This window comes from Protobothrops mucrosquamatus, unplaced genomic scaffold, assembly GCF_001527695.2.
Source record: "Protobothrops mucrosquamatus isolate PMUCROS unplaced genomic scaffold, P.Mucros_1.0 scaffold_294, whole genome shotgun sequence".
Lineage (NCBI taxonomy): Eukaryota > Metazoa > Chordata > Lepidosauria > Squamata > Viperidae > Protobothrops > Protobothrops mucrosquamatus.
In genome coordinates, this window is record NW_015386370.1 from 251,399 (window position 1) to 262,824 (window position 11,426).

General features: G+C 35.4%; 1 protein-coding gene across 1 annotated transcript in view; it reads right to left on the minus strand.

Annotated features, from left to right (window-relative positions):
- The window catches only part of RABGAP1L (RAB GTPase activating protein 1 like), a 213,847-nt gene that overhangs the window by 191,094 nt on the left and 11,327 nt on the right, over positions 1–11,426 (minus strand). Inside the window, exons 6-8 of the mRNA XM_015831997.2 lie at positions 6,958–7,024; positions 5,484–5,586; positions 4,960–5,126 (exon numbers count right to left, since the gene is read on the minus strand). Of these exons, the coding sequence (XP_015687483.2) occupies positions 4,960–5,126; positions 5,484–5,586; positions 6,958–7,024 (337 nt within the window). The remainder of the gene's footprint in view (positions 1–4,959; positions 5,127–5,483; positions 5,587–6,957; positions 7,025–11,426) is intronic.

Consider the following 11,426-nt stretch of genomic DNA (forward strand, 5'->3'; position numbering starts at 1 on the left):
ATTTTGTTGCCTGAAGCTGAGAAGAGAAAGCATCCATGCAAAATATCCAAAGCCAGCCATATTCATTAAGCAGAAAATCTATAAACTCAGTGTCTATCCTGAGGAGTAAAAAAGTACTGTAATGCTAAATTAGTAACAAAAGATTCATTGTCTGTTCAAGATATTCAAAATGCACTGCACGAGGCAGGCTCCATACCCTAAGAGGAAGGCCAGCTCCCAGGCAGCCATTCAATGCTATATTACAAAGTATAATGATGACAAACTCAAAATAAAGAACATATCAAGTTACCTCCAAAAATCTAAGTGTATTGGACAGCCTGACTGATGCCTACAAGATAGCAAAAATGAATGAATGAATCTTCATTCATCTTAGATGAATCTTCTGTTGAAAGAAAAACCATCAAGGTCCAGTTCAAGCTGGGAATAATCAAAATGGAGACTGCTTTAGAAAGAAGGTTGTAGTTTATTGAAGAGGAAAGCCAGACAGAAAGAAGGCTCTGGGAAAGCTGACCACATATAGTAGGGAGTAGTGTTTTTTATACCTTCTTGAGCTTTTGTTTGGAGTTGTTCCTGTGGCATGAACTTTGACCTGAGTCTGAATGTGCCTTTCTGGTATTCTGATGGTGGTGGGTAAAATCCTATTATGTCCCAAGGGTCATATCCTGCTTCCCTGGGGCTGGGGCTGATGACTATGTCCTGTGTTGGATTTTTTTGGTGTGAGGGATTGTTAATTCTAGGGATCTTTGTCTTTCTAATCCCAGCTTCCTGGCTCCAATCTTTCTGACAACATTATCACATCTGCATTTCTGCAGACCTGGTTTCTGTTTGGGGCAGAGAGACTTGGGGAGGTTTCTGCCTTTAAGATCCTTTGGGGAAATATAATATTCTGCCTTTTAATATTCCCAAAAATATTTCATTTGGGGGGGGCTGACTGCCCACAATCCCCCCCGTGGTGCCATATAAGTGTGGGTGACATACTTTTACTGGCACAAGATTAAAAATTGATCTGGTCAGGGAGACTTGATAAACAAACTTTTAAACTGTTTAGCCAAAAAAAAAGAGGGAAGACACTAATAGAGGCAGCAGAAAAAGATCCCTGTAGTGGCTCCCAAAAGGGGAGCCTTTCAACCATGAAGGTCTAAAAAGTCAGGACAAAAGTTCTGTTAGGTGGAAAATAAATTTATAGTGTCCAATATTCTGTGCCTATTATTTTAGATGTTTGATGCCACTTTGTGCTTCCAGTCAGGTTTGCACATTCCTTCAAAATTCTTTACATCCATGGTTTGCATCAGTACATAACCACTGGCTGCCCATTTTCAAGGGTTGTTTCCTGCCTTAGCTCTTAGTTTAATGCATCCAGAGTTTGTGATGTCCAATTGAGGTTAGCCAGTGTGCAAGCCAGGCTATTAAATTGCGACAGTGAGCCCTAGGATTCCCACTCTGAGTCCACCAGTGCAACATATTCAGGGCTTGGGTTTTGGAGGTCTCTTTCCTGCTACCTCCTCAGTGAGAGCATATGAATTGCAAATCGCCTGAAGGGGCCTGGTTCCCTCCCCCTTGGAATTTCCAGGAAGTTGTGCATGCAAAGCTTTAGTGCCACAGGGCAAGAACCAGCCTAAAGAGCTTTACTGAAGGTAGGTGAAGGGGATAGACTCAGTGCAATTCTGAATGGTGTGTGTGTGCATGTGCGCATATGCACGTGCAGCTACTAATAATGTACAAGCATCCTGGACAAATTTTCCTTCCCACCAGACATAAGTCCAAGGTGTTCAGTACTTGCTGTGCCAACTATTCCAAAATGCCATCACTCCATGAATCCATTTAACTGGCTGATTACATTACAAATGAGGCATATTTGCAAGGAATCCTAAACACCTTCTTAAATCCTGGTATTAAAAATAAGTAATTTTTTTCTTCTGCTATGTCTCAGTTGTAATAGATATTAAGTATCCTGAATGTCTGAATAAAAAGATAGGATATAGATTGAAAAATAATTTTAAAATTTAATTTTACCTTCACCATTTGTTTTGTTTAGCATAACAAAATTCTGACAGCTTTTAGACTATTTACCTAAGACACTGAATTACTATTTCAATAAAATTATTAAATAAGACTTGCAACTCTTCTGAATGAGAATTGTTAAAGTTCCAAAATTTCTTATTAACATACACAAACTTTCAAAGTAACTAAGATTCCACAGTTTTCATTAAAACATGTAGCATATATATTTTCATAAGAATATAGCCTATAAATGTTATCAGCCAGTCTAGAAATAAAAAGTTAAAATATTCTCAGATATGTAGGTTTTAAATGATCATTCAGTTCTTGAAACTCTTTCAGAATCTGATAAAAGGAACTATTTTTCAGATATGGTAAAGTATCGAGTTGGCATCAAAAAAAGCAATAAATAAATGCATTAATAAAAAGAAGAGTATGCTGCACTTACTCTTGACATGAGAAACACAATTTCCTTTCAGCAATATAATTTGCTAGGTATAGCCTCACCAGCAAAAAAGAGGGATTTCATGAAACCTGCTCTCCTGAATCTTTCAAAGCAAACAAATCATGTCACCCCTAAAGCAGCAGAGTATCCTACCCAAGATTTATTGCAGCTATTCTTATGAACAAAAATTCTTTACCCTACTGCTTTCCAATCAATCTTCCAGTTCGTATGTAAAATGCCAAAATAAAAAGTCTTCATACACAATAGGATGTATTCCATAAAGTAAAAAAGAAACACACAGAAAAAAAATCAATATTAAGTATAGAAATTAGTGCCTCAAGAATCTCACTATAATTCTTTTTCAAATGGTCAGCTTTGATGAATACAAAACTGAGTTTGTAAATTTAAGTTACATTAATCAAAATGGCATATGGCATAGCCGCTAAAATAGCTGCCCAGAAGTGGAGAGGAGGGGGTGAATGTGCCATGTATCATTCTTTCTCTTAAGGGTTAGAAGTAGAATACTAAAGAACAAATTTTAATTTCAGCAAAACTTTCAAATACGCTTCCATTAACCTGTTTGCAACTTATCCCTCTCATGCTGTAACAAGGACAATAAACAAATACAAATGATAAATGAATAATAAATAAACAAATATCACAAAGACATAAGTTGGAGTCATAAAAATTTATCTGGCTGCCATTATTCAAAGATGTTCAGGACAGTAGGTACAGTACAATTTATTCCATGGGAGAGGGACACAACAATTGTTTGGAAGTGGGGAGTGCTGAATTCCATGGGATTTGTTTCTGACTCTGCAAGTGTGGGAGTACAATCAAAGATACTGATCCCATGTTCATTGAACTGAGCGCTGTGCTTGTTCCTTTGTTTGTAGTGTCTTTTGGTGCTATCACTTTTTGTTGTGAAGCTTATCACTATTGCAGAAGTACAAGCAGACTTTGTGGAGCTTGAGTTTGTCACCATTTGAAAGCAAAAGGATTACTGATTGCTTCACGTTTCTTTCTAAGGAGGATTTCCCATGACATATGCTGCTTCCATGGGGATGCTGCCTACGTTTGGACTGCATATGAACATGGATAGTCTCTCTTAGTTGTGAAAACTTACAAGTTTGTGTTAAGGCTGGGATGAGATGTTGGGTGTTTGTAGACAATGCTGAGTTTGACTTTCTCTCAGGATAGGGAACCAGCTGTTGGACGGTAGGAATGATTAAACTGGTGGCATAAGGGGAGGTTATCTGAAAAAATATTTTGTGGCATACTACGATGTCCTTCATTTTTTATTTACTGGAAACCTTTGTGTTGGTATATTGGTATATTGTGATATTTATGATAATTTGAGATTGAGACCAATAAACTAGACATTATATCCGTAAACTAAAAAGAGCATTGTTTTAGTCAATGTGTCACCATAGCATATTACATAATTGTAATTATAATATGATCTCTCTGTCTGTATTGTTTACAATTTGGGCTGCTGCAACTGGATGAAAGTGAAGATGTTTGGTCTTCTTCAAAACCAGACTCATATAACTTACTACAAAATAGAATTGGAAAGTTATTAGTACATTAAGCATCAAAGATGTAAATAATCTGCTTCCCCAAAAAGCATATGGAGTTGGTTTGTCACATTCTCTAAGATTAATTTGCCTAAAATCCATACATGAGGGGTGAGTCAATAATGTTACAGGTAGTCCTCGCTTACCGACCACTCATTCAGCGATCGTTCAAAATTTTGATGGTGCTGAGTGGCATTCACAACTAGTCTTCAAAGGTGTGTTTGCAGCAATGCCCCGCAGCACAATTTGGGCACTTTACAATTGTTGTGCATTTATGATGGTTGCCATGTCCCATGGTCACATGACTGCCATTTGCAACTTTCATAGCCAGCTTCCAATAAGCAAATTCAATGGAGAAGCCACTAGTGGATGAATTATACCAGTCGATTGTTTTTGTTTTAATTGTACACATTGCCTAGAATCACATGCAAGTGAATTAAGGTTATATAAATTCCATAAATAAATAACAAAACAGCAAGAAGCTGCAAATCCCAGGCATGTGATATTATGCTTAACATAATAACACGGTGATTTGTTTAACAATTGCAGCCATGTGACATTTTACTTTACAACTGCTTCACTTAGCAATAGAGTTGCTAGTCCTAATTGTGGTTAGTAATAGAGAACTGCCTGTATTATTATTATCCTTAGCTATTTCTTCCTGGGTAATTAACAGTTGGGAAGGGCAGGATTCAAAAATAAAGATGGACCATATCCAACTAATCTGTAGTTGTGTCACTTGATTAAGGCGATCAATCCTCCAATTCCAAGCTCTCAAAGAAACCTGACAAATTGTCCAACTGAAAAGGCCAGGTTCCACTTGCCTATAAACTTTAATCCCCAACACTTAATTTACATAGCATTTTGCAAAGTATATATAGACAATGAAATATATTTCCAACTCATTAATTTATTTCTTCTGTTTTTATTAAAAATTACCTGTTTTAATTTCATATAGAATGTTTTTGTGTACGTTTTCCTGCTGAAGTACCAGAAGCGTTCATTGGCTGGATACACCCGCACAAGGGTCTCTAACAGAAAACGAACTGGCTCTACCACTTCTGTGACTACCATATCTACTGCCACAGTCATGTACACACGCTTATCTGTAGCACACAAAGAAAATTAAATTTTACATTAAATGGCAATAACAATAAAGTATACTCATATCATTATATGCTTGGGAACTTATAATTTTTACTCTGCTGAGATTCTTATCTTGTGTAATTCCATATTGGTATTTCATAATGTTGCCCTCTCACCTATTCTTCCCTTTTCTCTCCAAAGTCCCACTTCTATTTATGCATTAAATCTGACTTTTTAATGCAATATCTATTGCTTTATAAATGCATATGTTATAATTATAATCTATTTCAATTCATGAAGAATGCTATTAAAGCAGAAGGCTATACATTTTATCCCTTTCCAATAGAAATAGAATAACATTTTCAATGCATACTTACCCTTAGGAGATTCTTCATTTAAGACTAAAAAGATAGGTATATTAGGATTCCAAAGACCAGTTATTACATAAGCTTTACCATCTGAACCTTTCCCCATAGACTCCTAAAGAACAAAAACAGGATTTTTCCAAAATTACTTTGCAGTTTTCAATATTGTGTCTGTACAACTAAAACCATAATAAACATCTTAAATCAAGTGCAATCTTTAGTCTTGATTAGCAACTGAACAATAGTAGAGATAATTCCCATAAGTTGCTTTCAATTTGCCATTTGTTTTAATAATAGCTTATGTAAGTAAAGGAATATAATACCACAGAGCCAAACAAAGCACATTTAGCTGAAAAATGCAAATTTATGTAGATCTCACATCTTACATAGGATACATCAAAAATATCCCATATCTTTATATTGTAAAGATTGGATTATGCCCATGTACATATAGTCTACTTCATTTGGTCTTTTACCAAGTATTTTCCTTGCCAAATTTCCATATTTTCAATATTTATGTGAAATACATATTTAAGTAGTTTGAACAAATATATTTGGACCAATGGGTTAATTAAATCTTTTTTTTTATTTTTGGAAGCCTACTAGTTTTGGTATATTGGAAATTATTTAGGACATCTACAGCTTCACCTCATTTTATACCATTATTGGTTTTGTCTATAGGAGGAGGAATTTGGCTCTTCTGCTCTCAGGTTGACATTTTAGCTAAGATTGTCCTAGATAATCTACATAAATTTGATAAGGATGAGAGCTACTTGAAAATCACCATTAAAGTCCTTTTAAAGGCTTTCTTAATGAAGATTTCAGTTTCATACAAGAAATTTCTAAGAGACCGCCTCTCCAGGGTTAGTCCACTCCATTGAGTTCTATCAGAGAAGGCATGATGCAAGTAAGATCAGCTAGTGACCTATATCTGGTGGGTCCCAGGTGGGTCTCAGCTGTGGTCCTGCCTTATGGAACATTCTTTCCCCTGAAATTAGATTGGCCCATTCCTTTTGATTTTTTGAAAAGCCCTCAGGACCTGGTTATGCTGACAGGCCTGGGGCTCCGAGGAAATCTGAGATTTGATGATTTTATTGCTATATTACTGAGAGCCATTTTTATCTTCCCTTCGCCCAGAGTTAGTATGTATTTTTGTTTTTTATGTTATTTATTACTGTGGCTTTTTAGATTAGCTTATTAGTTGTTTTATTTATTGTTGTACACTGCTCAGCATCCCCTTTGGGGGAGATGAGTGGCTATATACATTTGATAAATAGACAAATATGGAATCCAGCAATCAGCAATTAATGATGGCAACTACAAAACTACTACTGAAGAATATTCTAGCAGCATAACCATTTTCTGCCTTCATGACAAAACAAACAAAAGTATTTCCAATTCATTTTGGAATGAGAATAGATTTTTTGACAGAGTCATTAAAGCCAAAATGAATATCACATAAGCTTTTGTATTAGGGAATTATTACCATATCCAGTAAGTGCATGTCACCGTTTTTGACATTTCGACCTGGACTTAGCAGCATTCCAAAGCACCTGTAATCAGGATTAGTGAACACAAGAAAAAGTCAAGTTTAAAACACTGAATTGTTTACTGATATTACAGAGTATAATTTTCCATTTAAATAGGAAAAACCAGTGTAATCCAGGTCCTATCAAGACAGTCAATTTACTGACTGTAGCCTGAGGAATATCTAAAATGTTTGGAACAGTGAAACCTAATCAGCTGTCTGCTTGACACTGACAATATTGTGGGTAGGAAAAGGTGGAATAACTAACCTGACTGCCTTTATCTAGTAATTAATCTTGTTGGAAAGAAAAATAATTACATTCAGAAGTCAAACTTACTCTGAGGTTCCATTCTGGTTTGCAAGCAAGTAGAATACACAACAAAGATTTAGGCCAGCTAAATACAAAGCTAGCAAAAAACTCTATATGCTTCCAAGGGCCATTCTAAGATTCAGAATGCAGCAGAACATTACTGAAATAATACTCTGAAGGAGAGTAAGAGCTCCTTTAGCAAAAGAGAAATGTAGCAATTAGAAGAAAATCCCTGCACAATCAGTCAGATCACATCTAATAAGTATCTTTGATTACAATGGAGGGATGACAAATGAAAACAATGCATTAAGGCTATATATTGCCTCAGATTTTATTAAAAAGAGGTGCTCCATAGCAAGGAGAAAGGGAAATGTGGTACTGCTCTGATGAGGCTTCCATTGTAGCTACTTGGTTCTGAAAACCAACAAGGTTGCTTTAATTAGCTGTAGACAAGTGCTACATTCACATTTTTAATTATATATTTATTTAATTTATATGCTGCCCATTTTATTAACAGCGACTCTGGGCAGCTTATAAATACAGAAGTACAAACATTACAATATTAAATATTAAATAAACCAAAATTAAATAACCATTAATCCATATTGAATTCATCCATATTAAATCCAAAATGCTGCACAGTTCTACCACTTACTTATGTAACAAAAATTGCAAATATAAACTTCATTTTGCAATTGAAGACAAATTGAAGACAAACTGTAACTGTCATTTCCCTTAAAACATTCAATTTTAGTTTTGTAGAAATAATAACACTACAGTCATTGGGCAATGGGAAAACCATAATTGGGATACTGAGGGGTTGCCTATTTCTGCAAATATTGATTTTGGATTTTATTTTGTGACAGATTGCTGACAGCTATTCTTGCTCTGCATTTGCTCTGGAATATTCCATAACTGGTCTTCCAATACAGGCTGCGTATACTGATGAAAAATAGTGTAAACCAGGTGTCCCCAACCCCCATGCCATGGACTGGCACCGTTAAACAATGTTAAACACAACATTGAAAGTTACTCTCTGATGTTACTGATAGGCAATGTGAACTAATGTCACAACATCTAAGAAAAATTACAGCATTTACATGATGACATAATCATGCACTTGTCATTTGTTTCCTTCCTTGTCCATTCAGTTTTTTTTTTCTTTCCTGACCTCTAAGTCAGGAGCCTTTGCACCTTGTTGCAACTGAGAAACAGATTGGCTTACAGTGTGTCTTTCTGTTTTTAAAGCTTGGGAGTGCCATCTTAACTTTGAACCTGAATGTTAGATGAAATCTAACAGCAAATGCTGATGAATGCATTCACTCTACAAGTATTCCAAATTATGGAGTTTTTACTGTTGTTTGATGGATCAATGTGACTACTATTGCAATATGAATATCGTTAATGTCTACATTAAAAGCTTAGACCTCTTAAGACAAACTTGCTTAAAAATTTGCCACTGCAGCATATTCAATATTTCAATTAAGATCAGCTGGGAAATTCCAGCTTGTGACTCCACCAGTAGATCTGGTTCGTAATGCAGTGGCCAGCAGTAGGATCTTCCCAGTGGTGGTAGATAATTACTAATTATCAAGATATGCTTAGCTGATACTAATTTGTCTGGTAACTACTCCAGACCATAATATCTTTTAAATTTCCTGTTTTGATTTATGTTTACTGTTTTAAGTATTGTTTTTTCATTCTGTTTTCTTGCTCTGGACACATGAAATGAAACAAAACAAAATGAAATGAAAAGAAAATTGTGCCTCTACAAAAAAAATCCCCCTTCTAAGATGTGAGTTAGTCTACTTACTATCCCACAAACTAACCAAAACAGAATTTCAGAATAGGTTTGGTGCTTGAAGGTAGAAAAAGAATATTTTACCTTCCAGGACAAGAAGAGAAACAATCTATATTCTTACAGAATTTCCTTCTATAAAAGTTCAGAAAAACTGTAATTAAAGAGTACTATTACCCATGATCCTCATTTACTGACCACTTGTTTAGTGACTATTGAAGTTATGATGTTATTGAAAAATAACTTTACAGCCGATTTATGGCCATTTGCAACCTTCTCAGTGTCACTCAATTACTCACTGACATGATTGCCATTACAGTCAGTGTGCATTATCCTATGGCTGACCTGAGTTTTTTTTCCACCCCTTTGCAAAGCAAAGAGATTGGAGAGAAAGGGATTGTAAGAAAATAAAGCTGTTTATCTTCTCCACTAAAATAATGCAACTGCACTGGCAGCCCAGGTTGGCAGTAGTAGGCACTCTATGCAAACAGGTTACTCTCTTGATATCCCTTTCTCCAATCTCTCCACTCTAAAAGGGGGGGGTTTCAGATGTGAACAACAGATCCATACTTGCAGAGTTCAAGTTAACATCAGCCAAAAAAGCTAATACAATCCTGAGTTATATAAACAGAGGCATAGAATCAAGATCACGCGAAATATTAGTATCGCTTTATAAAACCCTAGTGAGACCATACCTGGAATACTGCAACCAATTTTGGTCACCATACTACAAAAAAGATGTTGAGCAACTAAGATGATTCAAGGCCTGGAGACTAAAACATATGAAGAACGGCTGCAGGCTAGTCTAAATAAAAAAAGAAATAGGGGTGACATGATAGCAGTATTCCAGTATTTGAGAGGCTGCCACAAAGAAGAGGGGCTTAAATTATTCTCCAAAGCACCAGAGAGCAGGACATGAAACAATGTTTGCAAAGTGACCAAAGAAAAAAGCAACCTGGAATTAAGGAGAAAGTTCCTAACACTGAGGACAATTAATCAGTGGAACAACTTGCCTTCAGAAATCGTGTGCACTCCATCACTGGAGGTTTTTAAGAAGAGACTGGACAGTCATTTGTCTGAGATGGTATAGGTTCTCCTGCTTGAGGGGGGGGTAGACTAGAAGACCTCCAAGGTCCTGTCCTGTCCTATCCTATCCTATCCTATCCTATCCGTCTCCTTTGCCTGACCATTCCTTCCAACCTCCAGAGTGGAGAGATTGGAGAGGAATGGATTGCAAGAGAATAAGCGGTCACTTTGCATAGCAGCAGAGTTGCTAATCCCAATTAATCATTAAGCAAGGACTACCTATATCAAAAGTCAGGGGGAATGAGTTATAGTTAAATACAATGACATTAATAACTAGGCTCCTGAGGCTGTTGTTCAGGAGGGGAGAGTGAAAAGTCAAAAGAATAGTTTCCTAACAAAGGAGCCACAAAAAATTATCTCTATGATTTTTTGCATATTGTGTTTGTGCAGAACTTTTCCCCAGCAATAGGAAAAAAATAGGAAAAATTAACCAATTTATAATTTATAACTATCATTGAATATTATTTTTATATAAATAATGAGTCTGGGTACAGACAAACCTGACCTTAAAAATACATAGTTAATAGTCCAGATTTATGAATAAACAACTATGAGAATTATCTCTCAAACAAGTTTTCTGAGTGCAACATTCTTGAAAAATTTAAGAGTAAGAATCTAATATGAAACTACACTGATTTCAAGTCTTATAGAAAGACTGCCATCTAGAGGAGATCGTTTTTAAAAGCAAATATTTTGATAAATTCCTCAAATCCTTTTTGAAAATGTTTATTTTTTTTAGTAGATATTAGGATTCACAATTTTCAGATAGCTTTTTATTTGCATAACATTGAAGCATTTTTTTCAAATTTAATTTTATTTACAAAAAAACAAATTCAAACTTTTTCCATTTCAAGATTCCACCTTGAAGGGGAAAAAAGGTACCTTCTCCATTGAAAATGGCAGCTTTAGGATGACAGCTAAACAATTTAAAACATTAGAAAGCCTCAAGTATCTTCAGAATCACTAGAATCTAACACATTCAGGATCTTACTACACAGCTATTTTTTGGAAAAAGAGAATAGTGAAAAATTAAGTCATATTTATTTATTTATTTATTTATTTATTATTTTAATTTGTATACCGCCCTTCTCCCATAGGACTCAGGGCGGTTCACAGCATATTAAAAACAAATAGTAAACACAAAATACAAAAAATTACAAAATACAAAAATACAGAAAATAAACCCCGATAAAAGCCGAATTAAAACCAAATATTACAAGCTGTGTTTCGAAT